The sequence below is a fragment of the Mugil cephalus genome, chromosome 12 (assembly GCF_022458985.1).
Source record: "Mugil cephalus isolate CIBA_MC_2020 chromosome 12, CIBA_Mcephalus_1.1, whole genome shotgun sequence".
NCBI classification, from domain to species: domain Eukaryota; kingdom Metazoa; phylum Chordata; class Actinopteri; order Mugiliformes; family Mugilidae; genus Mugil; species Mugil cephalus.
The window spans coordinates 5693802-5711209 of record NC_061781.1 but is presented as its reverse complement, the minus strand read 5'-3'; the positions used below and the strand labels follow the sequence as shown (position 1 = coordinate 5711209).

Here is a 17408-nt window from a genome sequence, read left to right as displayed (position 1 = left end):
AGCTAGGCTAATCTATATTTTTATCGGTTTTGATGACCCAGACCTCTAGGTGTATGTATTCCAATGCTGCAGATGCATGTCGTGAACCCCATTAGCTGAGGAGAAAACCATATCACGATCATTAAAGGCGTGTTAAAGGGTTTATTTGTTTACGTGCAGCTGCGGCTTTGCTTCCGCGATATCATGGGGTCAAGTGCCTTCACAGCCGTAACAGGCCTCGACAGCAACCCCTTTGTTTCCTCAGTGGGGGCTTTTCTGTGCCCATGGCTGCCACTTTCCTTGGTTCAAAGGGGATGAGTGTTCGCAACCTGCCGCTGAACTTAACCTCTTTAGCTGCCGCAAACACTGTACGCGATCCAGGGCTTCTGCAGCTGAAAGCATGTCAATTACGAGCCACATCCTGCCCCGCGTGACACAGCAGCCGGTTACATTCAAAAATATGTGAATAATATGGAGGTCTTGGGTTGCCGGGAGGCAGAGACCCAGGAATAGTGGCTATGCTGTTTCAAAGCAGAGCAATTATCCCAGGCCAGGCTGGACGAATCGATTCCTGCAGACTTTTAAATGCTCCTGGCCAATTATAAAGGGAGTGTATCTTCCCTTATGCTGCCTATCTGTGGTGTAGCCACCACCAGCTGGTGGGACTGAGCCTAGGGAGCTCTTTTTCTTTTCCATCTTCCTCCATTTTTTTTTTTTTTTTAAATTTTATTTTATTTTTGTAAATGCCCTTGTTACTCCTCTTCTCTGTGCCTTCGCTTGTGCCTCCTCCATCAGTAAGACATTCTGATTGCTACTGAGGGGCGCCCCCTTCCTCTTCACATCATACTCCACGTGATCATAACCAGCTGCTGGTGACGGTGAGAGAGAAAGAAAGAGAGAGAAAGAGAGAGAGGGAGAGAAACACCAACTCGCTGCGACTCTGAACGCACCGCACATACAAAGTAAACGGGAGGACCGCTGCTCGTTTCACCCGTGGATTTATTACACAACTGCCTTCCTCTCTAAATCTTGCCTGTGGGATACTCTGGCTGCATCCTCTCAGTTTTACCAATATTATTGCCTCCCTTTGTATCACCCCCCCTTTTTTTTATTTCTTTCCCATCTTTTCTCCCTTCTCCTCATCCTTGAGCATCCTCTCCTGCTCGCAAGTCTTCTCGCTTGCCTCGCTAACTTTTTTCACCCGACTCCATCCCACACAACCTCCTCCATCGCTCACCAACCTCCCTCCCGGCAGTTTCACCCCCCCTCCGAATTCCCATTTTATTGTAGCGGCACTGCCTTGGATCGGGCGGAACCCATTTGGTTAGTCCACACGGGGCACTGCTACATGGGGCGCACGGTCTCGCTCGGAAAATGGTCTGCTGTCGGTCTCTAGGCACCCCGCTGAACCTGTCGGGATTGGAGTTGTCGGTGCGCATCTGCGTCTCTTTCCCACCTCGCCAGTGCGGCCGGGGCCAGTGAGAGATGGGTCCGTCCGCGGCGGCGCAGGCACCGCTCGAGGAGCCCCGACGGCTGCGCCAGTGGAGCGGGACAGCGGGAGGCTGGCTCAGGATCACCCTCGTCTCGTTTCTCGCCACTTTACCTGTGGAGCAGCTGCGCGCCTTCCCTTCCTCCCTCAGCGACTGCCAGACGCCGACCGGCTGGAACTGCTCTGGTGAGAGTCATTCCTCTAAGGCAGAGTTGCAGCCTCGCTCCGGGCTCTCTCTCTCTCTCTCTCTCCCTCTCTCATTAGATATGTCTTGGCTTATATAATTGCGCATTCCTTGCCCAAGTTAAGCCCGCGTTAGACGAGCACAGCACCAGGACTAGAAGCAGCACGACCGAATGAAAGTTTAGAAAAGCTCATTCTTCTTGCCGCGGCTGTGTGTGAGCTCGCCCCTGTAGCCATGCCTGGGTTTGTTGCTGGTGCTGTTGGAGCACTCAGACTGCCCGTAGTCTACAGAAGACTGCAAAGCCCCGTGATGAGAGGATGCAGAGTTTTTTTTTTTTTTTTTTTTGGTAGGGGGTTTGCTTGATGTATATTCAGCCCTGTCGCTGAGCTGGTCTCGGAGCGCATGGCTCGCAGATCATGTCACCTGGCAGGCGAGGGCTCGATGGCTTCGATCCGACACAAAGTGGAAACGGCACCAGAATTACGCGACGTGCGCCACAATAACATCAACAGTGTCAGTTGGGAGGCAGCGGACACTCGCATTAAGTCGAAATGCTCCGTGCTGTCTCCGTGTTTACTTGGAAGTGAACGGTTCAGCTCAGCTTAGTGGATATCTAATCAGCAGATTTTATACAGCTCAGGTTTAGTAACAACTTTAATCTTTCTGATTCAACACATTTTAGTAACAAAATTATAGCAGAAATGTGCTTCTTCATTTGCGCATCTGGTACGCAAACTGTATCACCAAGTGCTACTTTAAATAAAAAGGCTGTTAAGGATTATTCTTTTGTTATGTAGAGCATTGAGCTGTGGACTTGTTTTCTCTCCTCGGTGCCCGAAAGGAGGGAACCGGGCTGCAGAGCTGCGCCTCGCCTCCCTTTGTAAATCAGCCGACTGTGCCGCCATATATTTCCCCTGTCGCCTGTCCAAGTCTGATCCCTTAAAATAGCTCCAAGCCGATTCCACACACACTCACGGGCAGTGGGAGTATTGATATTATAGCTCACAGCAGCCAGACATCAATACGGAGTCATGACTGCCGTTTGCAGCCTGAACAAGGAGCATCACTATGCCTGAACGATGTGTGGATGTAAAGAAAGAGGGAAGTATCCTCATGATGAGGCTTATTATAAATACCACGCAGGCACAGAGGTAGCTGAGAGGATATCCAAAAAAAAAAAAAAAAAAGTGTAGTTATCATAGATCTCATCATACATTTACATTTGGCAGAATTTCATTTTAATATATTTTCTTTATTTTTTTAGATAAATTTGATTTTTAATTAAAAATATCAGAAATGTATTTTATTATTGTCACCTTTGTGAGATTGTTATCATCATTTTAAGCATTGTGTCATTTAAATTTTATTGTAAGAGTCTTTCCGGCACATTGCTCCTCTATGGGGATCTGTTGGGTAGTTAGCTTTTTCTTTTTGAAGAAACAGTAGCCTTCTACAGAAATCTGCAGAAAATTCCAATAGCATTAATGGCTGAGCTCATATTATTTAGCCTTTATTCAACCTCGCGTATCTCCATGCCACATGATGCCAGAAGCACAAAACATTCATCCACTACAGTACGGTGCGATGATTTGCGATAATGATATACATCCTGTCCAAGCACACACTTCTCCTCATTTCCTGACACGCTCGTGTGCGCGTTTTGGTGAAGGCTTTTACCCAGCACGCCTTCAAGATACTTAAGTGCATACGCTGAGAATAATGCACACAGACGGCCTATGCACCCTGGATCAGTTAGAATTAAAAGAGCACAACAAGTGGCATCAAATAATAGTAATAAACTCACATTAAAAATTAACACACGGTGCTCATTTATGCTCCACTTGCTGAACGTCCTACACGTTAGCAGCACTGCTGGTGTGTGACAGCTTTGAGTTCTGGGAGGCCTCCGTTTGAAAGACAGCTTGTTGACGAGTTCAGTGTGCTTTCAGTGCTAAGGTACACATAATTATTACCAGTCGTGTCAAGAAAATTAGATACCAGTCCCATGGTTCACAAAGAGAAGTTAAATAAAGACCACCGTTTGCTTCCACCAAAGATTGTCATCCTGTTTGGTTAGCTTGAAGAATTGGCAGTGAAGACTTGACTGTGGCAGAGGGAACCGAGGATCACAGAAAGATCTTTAAAGCGAGTCTTTGTTCAGCTGTGTGTCGCTGGGTTACGTGCGAAGTTGGACGAGTTTTGTGGGAACAGTCTATACATACATGTCAAACAACAGCAAAGAACACCTCCACCATATATCACATATGACATATGAGTTATTTTGTAGGGGGTGGGGGTGGGAAGCTGCAATCGACACGTATGTGCTGAGACTTAAAAATAAAGACTGAACTGTGAAACATTTTTCACACCTGCCACTGTAGGAGTACATTTATAGGAAATGAAATGTTGATTTGTAATTGTTTTGCATCTGTAATGAATTTTCAATGAAGATAATACCGAACAACTTATGACTAACATAGATGATTGAATGAGAAAGTTAATAATTAACATGCAAAGGTGAATAAATCTACAAATCTACACCTTAGCTAGCATGCTACTGTTGACAGAAAACGCAAAGCTCTGCGTTCTTCTGCATGCTCGATATTTTCCAAAATTCTCCAAAATCTGTGTAAAAGCGATATTGAAAATCCCATCTGTGCAGCTGTTACTTCTACATTTAGAAATGAAAAATTTGCATTCTGAATAAAGTTTCACAAACTTTACAAAAAATAGCAAAACATGGAAATGTTATTGATTTAAACATAAAACTTCAACAGTGTGCAAAACCTGAGGGAGTCTGATTCCTCACTGGAACAACTGTGTGTCCAGTATCTGCTTTCCTTTAGGTCTGTTTTGGCCCTGAAGCAAATATTTAGCCTTTTATGAGCCAAATGCTTCACTATCGTTATCCATCAGTTACTAGATATGCCTGTCATGGCTTATCAGATATATACTGCTGTAAACCACTGCCTAGTGGTTGAGCAATATAGAATATATAAACTATTCAACCGAAACACTAAGCTGAAAGATGCTAAAATGCTCAGGATCACGAGACACTTTTCACCGTCCTCATAGTAATCTGACATATAGTTTGTGTAAAACATGCACTACTGCAGCTGAAGCTATTTTGAAGCTTTTTTTTTATTCTGAAGCTTTTTTTTATTACCATCTATCAAATCTTTTTTGCTAGGATTACTTAAGTTCCTGAGACCCCCACGTCCTCATATGAGGACGTGACGTTTTAGGTAAGTTTTAGGTTTGTGGCAGCTGCTTCTGCTTCATTTAGACTTTTGTCCTCATAACCAGATACTGGTTGGTGTAAAAACATCATAGCGGGCGTTTCAGTGGGTTCATTCTGCAGCCGATCACGTCACCAAAGTGCAAAAGTGTACAAAACCTCATCAAATTTTACAGTTGAAACTTGTTTTTTTGTGCTTATCAACTTTTCCAGTTTAATATGATGCACATAGCAAATTCTATTCTATCAATAATAAGAAGCTATAACTTCGCGAATTAGCAAATACTAATTTGAGGACATTGGGAATTCATTATTTGCAATACTGTCTTTGCAAAGCCATGTTCAGTTTTATATTTTGTTACATATTGGTGACTTTATTATAACATACAGTGAAATAATCCCTGTGTCCACATATGAGGACATATTCCAAAAACTGCTTCTAGTTCAAAGATGATGCTCTGTTTTTATACTTCTTAGGTCGTACTGATCCTAAATACCTTGGAGGAATAACAAATGCATACCAAGCTAAAGCTCACGCCTCAGGAGGTTAAATAAATGGACAAATCCTGTGATATTGTAACCATTTGCAGAATTTTGATAGCACTCGGATAGCGTCTTTTAGACATTTATAATAAAAACAAGTAGATGAAGAGGCCATTCATCTCTTGCTGATGGCCAGTCAGCCTGATTCATCTTCATCATGTGTTGCAGGATTGTGACGAAGGTACTGCGTGAGTGTCTTGCCACGGTTTAACACCCCGACGATAAACACCTTCTCCCACGTGGAGACGTCTGCGAACAAGTCCCAGAACCATTCTTCAGTGAACACCCGTCCTATTGTTAGCTCAGAAAGTTTCATGTGATGCCGTGATAGTTGGAGTGACGGGGGATAAGGTTAGAATATGCAAATCCTGCAGTAAATCCCATCAAGTGGAGTGAATTACCAGTAGTCAGGAGAGATTTGGCCATCTGCTTCCAAGATTTGTCAACGCAGCGGTCAAAAGCACTTTTCCTGCATGCAGGCCCGCACCTCTGACAGTAAACAGTAATGGAAAATGAATTATAGGACAAGGCGGCGCTGGCTCGGGCTAATCAGAAAAGGGATCTGAAGTTACTAATTGGCATTAGATTGCATTAAGGGAGTTTTATAAAGTTGTTTGACTAAAAAAGGTGTTATTCTCCCGTGTGAGAAAAACAGACAAACAAACTGTAATTAAAGCAGCCTGTTGTCGTTATAAGTTGGGTGATTTTAATGTTAAGAGTGCACAGTGTGAACATTAGAAACCTGTTGCAAAGTGTACATAAAACGGGCCCCCAGCATGAGGTCAAGAGAGGATGTCTCACCACTGTGGTTGTTCAGGCTTCATGATTAATTTAGTCTACTTAATTATTGATCAGCACAATGCTTAAAACCAGGGTGGGGAGGGAGGGGACTCCTTGTTCTTCTTAGTGTAGCGAAATTCCAGGTAGCAAGGAGGAGATGCATTTGGCTGACAAGCTCTCTCTTTTAGACAAGTAAGTGCTTCACTTGCCATCTTAATCGTTAGCATATAAACATTACCTTTCAATATTTGATGCTTGCCAGCTTGTTTTCGTTAATTATTCAGCTCACTGTAATCTCCTCCTGCGACGGCAAAGGCAGGGGCAGGAAGTATACGTTTTCCCTGGCCTCTGACACAGCGCGAGCCGAGCCTGTATCATCCAACGCCCATTAACATTTGGTGGCAGACGGCACGTGACGGGGACAATGATGAAACAAACAGCCACGTGACCGAGGCTGGAAGGTTGGACAGTAAACAGTGGCGTTTCGGATCACGAGGAATTCCGTATTTAACGTTGGAGATTTCTTTCGTTTCATGAGAAGAGGTGAAAAAAAAACAGTTCCCACTCAAAGGGCAACAGTGTATGTCGCCTCATTCCTCTAACACAGTGCTATTCGGGATCTGTTATCATTGCCTTTATAATTAGGTTTTGTAATTTTGTAATGTAAAAAGGTATGAAAGGGCCTTTGTAGGTTTAATGGGAGACTTATTGCATTTAATCCACCCTTTTTTACAAGACTTTTTTCTTTAACATTTGTTTTTGTATTCAAGTGCACTCTATGGTAACAGGTGAATTTGGACCTTACACCACATTGTGGTGTTTTTTTTTTTTTAGTTGTCCCTAAAGTGTTTGTGCGTGTGTCAGGCTGCATCCTGCTGGGGATGGCTGCTGCCATCAAGGAGATTGCCTCTGCCCAATTGCTGTGGGGTACAGGTGCCTGGTCTGGTCTAGGTGGGTGGTACGAGTAACATCCACACGGATGCCGGGTCCAGAAGTTTCCCAGTAGAACACTGAATCGTCACAAGCTTGTCAGTGTTATTCGCTTTTCCTGCCAGTGGTCAGAACATCGTGTCTGATTGGTGTATATTTATATATCGCCACTGCAAAATGTTAGCGCGAGTTCAAGCTGCACGGATTCCAGCTGGTCATGACACAGTTGTCTTCAGAGGAAGAGAAACAGTGCTAGCTTTCATACCCCACTGCTGCAAGAAAAAAAAAAATCTCATTCATCTTTCTTCCTTTCTTTGTCTGACCAAGAGACAACCTACTGTAGCTAGCAAGCTGATCCTTTCGCATTATTACTCTCTTTGTAAGAGTAGTAGTAGTAGTATCGCTGTCTGATACGTGATAGCCAACTCTGCAGCTTTGTCAAGTAAAACATCAAAGCCTGTAAAGTAACTAATGTATTAGAAACCTTAAACTACACGTGTTCCTCGGCTTAGCTAACAGATTATTGACAGAAAATACTGGTTACAAGACGCCCTCGTGGCTCTGCTGGTTCTCCCCAAGTGTCTCACTGATGGCCATTATTTTTCTGGTAAACATTCTCTGTCCTCTCACACCTTTATGGCTCATTATTTCAAGATTTTGAACTGTGGATATGGACACGTCTAAACTTCACAGGGTCAAACCTGGCATTGGATTTTCTGTTTGTGATTGGACCTGACTTGGTGTGCTGTTAGTCTAGTCCCTAGGAGCAGCACTGGGCTGTGTGTGTGTGTTTTTCTTTTTTTTTTGACATAATGGCTAAACCACATTACTGTAAAAGCATTTTGTCCCGTGCAGAATCTTTAGAAAAGGAGCAGCTGTAACACAGTGAATACATTCTCACATTGCTTCACAAAGCGCGCACTCTTCACGCCGCCGCTCGATCCATTTGAACCATTAACATTTTGAACACTGAGGAAAGTTGTGTGATCGTTGTGAGGGGAACAGTTGAGTACTTTATAGAGGAGGCTCAGAAAATTTAGGAAAATGAAGCTACTTTTATTTGAATGATTGAGGCACTATTTTGTATCTGATATCAATTATTCTTTCCTGTCTTTTTTTTTTTTGGTTTGTTTCTGTGGTAGCGCCGGTGCTTTAAACTAATTACTTGTAGGCAATTGCTGTCAGAAGACTAATTGAGATTTGTGCTTTCTTTAATGTCTAAACTTGATGGCCATGATGCGTCTGAAAAGTGATTATCGTGGGACACTTATTCTGTTATGCTTCAATCTTGTTTCATTTGGAATTTTAGGGGTTTTACATCCATAACAAAAGCCGATATCTCGCTTGCATCCTTGCAACAGTTCACAAGTGAGAATCTTCTTTGAGATTCCAGTGGAGACAAAGCACGTTCGTCTGATTGCACTGTTGTTCATGAGATGTTAAGAATGTCGCAAGCCGTAATGAATCCCTGCAAACCTATTGTTTGTTTCTTCCTAGCTCCTGAATATGCACATCTGTGAGTCACTTTTTCCTTTTCCTTTCATTTGGACAGTTAGTGATGGGAAGTCCGACTCTTTTCAAAGATTCGACTCTTTCGACCTCTTAGGAGTGCTGACTCTTACGGCTCCCAAACAACTCTTTGTTTAGTTTCACTCTTTCAACCTTCTATTTTATCATGATTTAGCAATTATCAGTGTTTGTGTGTCCGTAGTTTTTCTTTTTTTTTGTTCCAAAAAATATTTAATTAAAGCCCCTCTTTTTAACGCAATGGTATGATCCTAGTCTGTCCTCTCCTCTGATTGACTGCATTGCTGGCTCCTACATAGCAAAGTCCCGTCCCTGCCTTCAGGGTTTTGCAGGAGCCACTGAAGCCTCGGCTCTCCCACACAGGAATCAGCTCTTTTCGTTTGCCCTTAGAGCCGACTCGTGTGCGAATGACACATCACTAGAAACAGTTACTTCTCAAGTTATTTATTTAATAATAATAGTAATAATGCATAATTTTTTATAGCGCTTTTCAAGTACCCAAAGATGCTTTACATAAACATAGAAGGACAAGCGTTTACACCGAACAAGACAAATACAAAACAGAGAACACAGTAAAATTTGATGGATGAGAGTGGAAATATACTTATATACTATATTTAAATATATATGCATTTATTCATTTATTTATTTCAGTAGTCCACTACACGGACTACCTTAAAAACATGCTAGAATATCAAACTATGAACTTAGTAGCCTGGGAATTTTTCAATAAAGTTCTAAAAATTCTACCAGCTGGCTTGAAAGAGCTGTTTCCAGTCGCTTGTACTCACATAGCTCTTAGTAAAATTGTCATTACAACAATTCAGCTCTCCACCGATTATCACCAGTATGCCATTTGCTGGCGTGCCATTTTTTTTTCTGCCTTTTAAGGTTTTTCTATGGACTAAGGGCTTTGTTCCATCCGTGTAACGTGTTACGTTGAGCGTTGGGATCTCTCATGTCAGTCTTCCTGATTTGATGATTGTGTACAGAAAGCATACATTAAATGGCCATCCACGACCCTGGAAAATAACAGCCATGGGCTTCTCTTCCATGGGGTGTTATTGTCTGATGTAATGTTCTTAAGAAGTAAAGCTATTGGAAGTAAGGGACAATGGTTTTTAAAATTTGGCTGCGGAAGGTGCTGTGTCTAAGTGTCCATTATGAGAAGGAATCTTATGAATAGAGAATAGCATTGGAAAGTACCTGCCGTGTAATTTTGATGGCAAAGGTGATGAAAGGGAGAATTTTTTTATTTTTTTTGTAATAAAACTTGTGACTGTTGCAAAAGCTTTCCATGCGGGATCACGGAGCTCAAAAAATATAAAAGCATTGGAAGCAGTCATCATTCAAACAGCACATTTCATGGGACTGAAGTAGATTGGTTGCTTGATGTTCTTTGCAACCGTTTGACGGATGAGTACAACCATGGCGAACACATTTCGTGGCAATAAGAGTGCAACATCCTGCTGAGGAGAAGATCTCTTTAAGATCAGTTAAGCGCTCCGATTTTTCAGGAGAATGAGTGCATGAATTAATGAAGTTGATTTGAATAATCTGCAGTTAAAGTATTTTGCTTTTATGAGGCTCCTGTGCTTCAATTTAAAGTCTTTATATGAAAAATGCACATGCCCACCGTGGACGTAACTGTTGTGACAACTGTCAGTGAGTTCAGTTCATAGTTACCTAATTTGAATAACGAACATAAAATAATAAACAATAATAAATAAATAATAAAAGTACATTCATAGTTTTCTACTACAATTTTCCTTAAGGCTGCAACGGATGAACTGAGACAAATAAAGGAACAAAACCCACACTGTTCACATCTGAGCATCAAAGACGAGCATCTTTGATGTTCAAATTCCAATTTTACTATGCCCTCTGGACTTCTGCTCTGCTTGACTTACTGTATTGTCTTATTTAATGCTTCATTAAACATTTTATAAATGCTCTAACTAAACGACCAAAGTCTTAAAGCTGCAAAGAAGCCACAAAGTGCACCTTTTTTTTCAGCTCTTAAAGGGACAGGTTGTCATCGCCTTGTATTTAACCTTGTATTTCTTCACTCATTTACATTCAGTAGTGTTTGCACATTTGATGAATCTTAAGGCTAATTTAAAGTACTGCAAGACATAGACGCCATAACCAAATGTTTGTATCTTCAGACTCCTCAGGTAACCTTTCCTCGAAGTGCTACCTCTTTATTGATCCAAAACAATCAATTTGAAAATTGCAGAGTTGGAGAAGCAGCCGGCAGTAACAGAACATGCTACTAGCAAGCGGACCAATCACAGCTCTTGTGGTGTCAGCATGGTGCGCAGTTACATTTCTTTGTAGGTGCACGTCAGCTGTGGCGATAAGGTCTGCATACACACTACGCTGTCGCTGTCTAAACCGCCTATTACTCCAACATTCGCTATTTTTTGCTCTGTTTTTGGTCTCTACCAACAGCAAAAGGGTTAAATATGAACAGTTTTAGTAAAACTAAACAGTCTGTCACTTGTAATGCACAGCAATTTTATCTTATATGCCAGACATATGGATGGATTAAATATATATAGATAGTGCCGTATGTGTGATATGCTAAGTGTCAGGTTTTAGTGTTTCATAAGGCTGTATGCAGCAGATTCTTTTTTAATGCGGGATTTTCAATATCAGTCTAAATATACACACTTAATGTAAAATCAGCTATGGGAACCTATAAAAAAAATAGGGTGTTATCCGATCCTTTCGTCACCTCAGTTTCACATTCTTTTTCATTAAATGCTCATAAAGAATTCTGCAAAAGCTATAAATGCAGCTGCAGCTGATTTGTTCTTCATCAGTAAGGATGACGGACGGATAGGATGACTATGCAAATGTCAGTATGATACGTTTATAAAAGTGTAATTTGAATTAATATCTGCAGCAAATTTTGAGGGGAAATAAACATCACTTTTTCTCTTGTTTGACTTTGGAATATTATATTTTTGGGTAAAAAAAAACTCTCCAGTCTAAGTCACCATGCTTGTTGTTTCAATAATGAAATTTCTAGCTCTATGTCAGCTGCAATATCGTCAAATGTAGACCTATGTGCTTTACAAAAAGCCTTTATGTACATGGGGTTGCTTTTGTGAGCAATCAGTTCAGGTAGACTAATAGCCGTGAGCTCAGTCTACAGTCCCAAGCCCATGTGACTCTGATTTGATTCAGGATGCTTTGTTGGAGTCATTTGAGATCCCTAACGCAGCCTGTATCGGATCATATCCCAGGTTCGCCTCACCAGGACAACGCCCCGGGAGTCAGCCTCGTTATACATAAACAAATATTCAAGGGGAAGCACAGCAAAAAATTTCAGAAACATAATGAATATAGATGCTTCCATACAGGACACGCTATTATGTGAATCGTATGCTGTTTCCAGATGTCACTTCTATTAAACATATGGGAGGTTTAGGACCCACATGTTAGACGGTGCCTCCCACCAGTTCGCAATCATCGCTGTCATCAAAACACCAAATGAAAGAGGCGATCTTTTGTCCGTCCCTCCAGTGCAGTCTAGAGACTAATGTTTTTAACTGTATTTTATCAATCTGGCAGCTAAGGACAAAGGTTGCACTGGCATTGTCTTTTTAAATTGCGCACAGTGTGATCACGGAGGTCATTGTACTGTGGGAGCCATGACTAATGGTGGATGCTCATTATGAACAGCCCTGAGTGGGGGCTCAGGTTGGAGCAGCTCAGGGGCTGAACAGAAAAACACTTAGTCACTGATGTCTTTTTGTTGGCCTTGGTCCTCCAGGTTTCGATGACCGGGACACAGACCTCTTCTTGTGTGACACCAACACATGCAAGTTTGACGGGGAGTGCCTAAGAATTGGGAACATGGTGACATGCATTTGCGATTTCAAGGTAAGACCTGTGATGTTTCTTTTAAATGTATTTTAATGTCGACTTTTTGCTTACCAACATGATCAGAATTAAAAACAAATTCAACCCAACAACGCTCAGGTGACGTGTATTTCTATGTCCCTGTATAATTCCCTTCCAATGGATGGAATTGGCCCCACAGATGTTTGCCAGAGTATCATCACTTTGGAGTGATTCCAGACTAACGTTCCACCACAAAGAATTCCTGGGTGGTAGCGTGGGTCTAGTTCAGGGGTCTTCAACATTTTTCATGCCAAGGACCCCAAAACTGATGGAGAGATTAAGTAGGGACCCCCTACCAACCTACAAAGTGATCCATTTTGGCCTCGGTAGAAGACTGATGGACGTGAGCAGCACTGTTAGCTTCTCTTCTACTAATATTACAGTGTGCTTCTGGGATTTCACCTGGGGACTGAAGAGGTTCATGGAACCTGACAGTCAGCGTGTAATATGCAGCCTCGTGATTGGCTCAGCAGCGATAGGGGAGGGGCCTACTGTGTACAGGAGGCTTAGATTGACAGATCTAGTGTGGCGCTCTGTGTGAAACGCCGCCATTGAAGCAGCTCTTGTATTGCTGAATAAGATCTTCTGACGCCATTTATCCCTTTAGTAAAATATATTGGAGTCATGTTGATGTGTATTTAAAGAAATTTTAATTTGTGTGGGAAAATTAAAAAAAAATACATAATAATATCTAATCAACCAAAGATTTTGTGACCCACCTGCAGTGCCTCTACAGACCCCCTAGGGTATTGCGGACCACCTGTTGAAGTCCTATGGTCTAGTTTCCATTTCTTAGTGATTGTCTGAACTTGGTCTTGCATTACGAGTGTCTAAATACTCAATGTGTACATTTTTTACACCATTTAGCACCCAGACAAATTTCACAGCGGAGCAAAATGTGACTAAAAATCCCATAATGTAATGCATCACTTTTCACAGATGTCCAAATAACATTTGGACCCTAAGTAGTGTATTTTGTGTACAGCATGGCCACATAGTGTTGCATGGTATAGAAATAGCAGTCATGGATGTTTAGAAGAGAGTGCACTTTATTTGAAGGCTTAGAAATATATTCTGAAAGCACGTATGCTGCCGTGTTTACTGAAAACTGTGACACGATTCCGACGTCTTGAATCAAAGAAAAATGATGGCAGATCGTCCGACTGGGGCCTTTCTGCTCCAGGTGCTGCGGCTTCCTCCCACTGTCCAAAGACATGCTTGTTAGGTTAATTGGTGATTCTGTGAGTGTGAATGGTTGTCTGTCTCTCTGAGTTAGCCCTGCGGTAGACTAGCAACCTCTCCAGGGTGTACCCCACCTCTTGCCCAATTACACCTGGAATAGGCCCCTTTCCCCCCCTCACCCCTACCCCAACCCACAACCCTCCAGAGGACAAGCGGTTACAGAAAATGAATGAATGAGTGACAGGAAATTTTATTTTTGTGCGTGAAGGAATATTTTAAAGCAGGGATCTCTGTTGAGACAGCTCCCGTATCATTTATCCCTTTACTAAAACATATTGGATTGTTGTTGTGTTAATGTGTATTTAAAGAAATTCAAATTTGTGGGGGGAAATTGAAATATGTATAAAAATGTCTAATCAAAATGTCTAATCAACCAAACCAAACCAGTACCTCCTCCAACCCTGTAGGGGTCGCGAACCGCCTGTTGAAGACCTATGTTTTAAAAGGGTTATATAATCATCTGGATCGAAATCCATCGTCAGGATTAGACATTATTAGTCCCAAGAGGAGGTGGCTGCATAGCTTGAACCTGGTTTATAGCTCCTTATGTAAACCTGTGTCACTACCCTGGATCACTGCCTGCTCCACATTCATAAACAAGACTGCCACTGATGAGGCCAAAGACTGAAAGGCCCTCGTTAATGGCATAAATCTGGGAAATTAGGCTGTTCTTGATAATGACTCATACTTAACTTTACGACCAGACCTATAATAAAAAAGGAGCAAGCCAGTCAGCCGAGTATTGATTTTGGAACAACGTTTGCAAGCTTTGCCGATGATTATGCCACGCAGAGCCCGAGATAAATGAGGCCAGTGAGATCTGAAGACGTGGCTCTTGTTCTCATCTGTCGCTCTTATCAGGACGTCATCAGCGTAAGCAGGCACTAGGTATGCTGACACTCGATTGGTCTTCAGCTTTTATCTCAATTTTGTACTTCCCTGGGAGCAAACGTTAACAGAGGCCTGCAGATAAATGACATTACGGCTCCATTCCTCTTGAGGAGATCTCACACTGATATGGCTGTCGCTGAGCACTGAGGCGCTCTCTTTGAGCTCAGAAAAGAGCAGGTCACACCGCAATTTCTGGCTTAATGCTACGAGTCGGCCGTCAACTTGGCTATGCGTCATCTGTTTGTCTGTGCGGAAGGTTCCCGATGTCACTGTCTCCATTTCATCAGTCAACGTAAACATGACCTTCCCAGCATAGCAACTGTTGCCATGCCCTGAAATAATCAGTCACTCCCAATCAGTGTCAAATAAAAAGGTCCAAGATTTTTCTCTTGCTGGCAGTCCGCTCAGGACCGTCGGAGGAGACATAGAAGTAGCATGGATTCTCATCTCTGATGGATTTCCTTTGTTCTAGCAGAATCCATGGATGTGCGCACGCATTCTCACACAAAAACACCCGAGGAAGAGACATGCAAGGGGCTCTGTGAAGAGGAAGTGAGTTTGATGTGGTGGAATCAATGGACACTATTCATTGCCAAGATGCATTAGATTCGCCTCACACTGACTCTTGAAGGAAGCAAGACTTTCTCTCAGTAGCCGGCGTTGAACTGCTACAAAGAAGCAGGCGCTCCTGTACCTGCAAACGAGTCGCTAATGTGATACACTGACCAATCGCACAACATTTCCGCGTCATTCATCTCAGAATGGCTGCCGGGAAAAGCTTTTTTTTTTTTTTGTTAATGTCAGGTCACAGTGCTGGTTCCCAAAGTGGTCTTCCAGTTTAAAATTATGTGTGCTTATGGCACTTTGAAACACCACACCGCTAAAACCGACCACCAAATGACAAATGACGCATTTCATTGCTCCATAGTGGTTATACATTGTTAAAGCTGGGTGTCAATGGATGTGTCAACTACTCATGAATAATACATCACCTTCGCTTATCCACTGTCTTATGCACATAGTTTGGTTCAGGAGGCATGATTTCTGTAGTTTGGTGTTTAAATAGTGGCAGGAGGAGTGGCAAGAACATAATCTATTACTGAGGATTGAAATGTAATTTTTATTAATCTTTGAGTGTTTAGTCTGTGTTTTTTTCAGTAAAAGACCAAGACGCCTTTGGAAATGGGTAATCTTATCCTGCCTTCAAAAAGCAGTTGTTTCATATTGTCCGACTTTCATGAGATGCATTTAATCTACATCTGGTGGCGTTGGCTGCAGTATATAACGCTGGCAGTGGAATAATGCAAAGTAGTGCAACAGGTCAAGTATTTAATTCAGTAAGTCGAGAGGAGATGGAGGGTTTGGGGTGGAAGAGGGTGATGTTTTATCTGTCAGGAGCATAATTGTCATGAATGGTGTAGGTTGCGAACGGCAATAATTACATAATGAATCAGTCCTTTACACTGTGATTGATTAAATATGTGTTCATATATCATCGACTTGCAGAGGATTGGTTCTCATTTAAAAATGCACAAATTGGCAAAGATAATTTAAAAACTCACACAAAACTCATTACAATACATTATATTCTAATAACAACACGTTCTAATTATTTATTGAACTTTTGTTTACTCATGTTAGTAACTTAATTTAATCTTGCATGGAGATTATATATTTGCCAGTGGTAGAAAGGAATTAATGTGAAACATTTTTTAGGGAAATGCATTTAGAAAATCGATAAGGTCAGGGCTATAATGTGTGCTGGCTCTTCTTTTGAAGATTGAGTTGACAGAAAGGAATCTGTAGAGGAATTATTTTGGAAAGGCATTCAAGTCTCATAGGGCAGAGAGCTGGAAAGCACTCTTGAGTAGATGCAGAAAGTCTGTTTACAAGTTACACTGCGGCACCAGACTGTGAATGGAGTATCTGTAAAAGCATCCAAGGTTTGAGGCAACTCCTGCGGAAAATTTTGCAAATGAATGGGAGACAGATGTTAACACAGCGGATGTAAGTAATGTGATGGGTCATTTATGTCAGGATTACTAACGGCTCGATGCTTCTGACTCTGAGCCAAGAGTCAAAAAGAGCTTCCAGTGTTCCAGGTAGGTCAGATTTGGTGCACGTGTGCAAGAAAAGTCTGAGGCTGAATGGTTTTCGGTCAGATGATGTGATGTTTCTTGATCCCTCATCCCTGTTTCTAGACAGGCTACAGGCTACTGTGGCGTGGCTTAGCAAGGATTTTCTTGGGATAGTTCAGTTCAGAACACTGTATTCAGTAATGGGTCATGTGAAATTGAAAGTCGTTGTTTTAACCTAATAATCCTAATTATGTAGAAGACTATACATGCATAGCATCTTACATTTGTGGCTGATGCTTAGTTGGATTGGTGATTAACTGACCAGAAATACTGCATGTGTGCCCAACTGCTCCTTTAAGTTCTCTCATTCTCTAAATCGATCTTAAACAACAGGCACAAAGCGTTTGGACTGCACCCACATTCAGAATGTGTTACACAAAATACCCACCATAATGTGAGAGTGCAGGGGTGCTTGGTTACATTTAAATAAAAAGGCAATCAAATCAGCATAACAGACAATTTTATGACTCTCCCTTCTGGCTCTTTCGCAAATGCAGCGGCTCTAAACAATTCCCTTAATGCCGCTTTGAATAGTCACCGTACAGTCGATGT

The 17408-nt window shown here is 42.0% G+C and overlaps 1 protein-coding gene across 1 annotated transcript in view; it reads left to right on the top strand.

Annotated features, from left to right (window-relative positions):
* The first annotated feature begins 860 nt into the window (after positions 1 to 860).
* Positions 861 to 17408, top strand: part of tmeff2a (transmembrane protein with EGF-like and two follistatin-like domains 2a) — a 110193-nt gene continuing 93645 nt past the window's right edge. The window contains exons 1-2 of the mRNA XM_047601102.1: positions 861 to 1654; positions 12455 to 12564. Coding sequence (XP_047457058.1) covers positions 1465 to 1654; positions 12455 to 12564 — 300 coding nt within the window. The 5' untranslated portion in view covers positions 861 to 1464. The remainder of the gene's footprint in view (positions 1655 to 12454; positions 12565 to 17408) is intronic.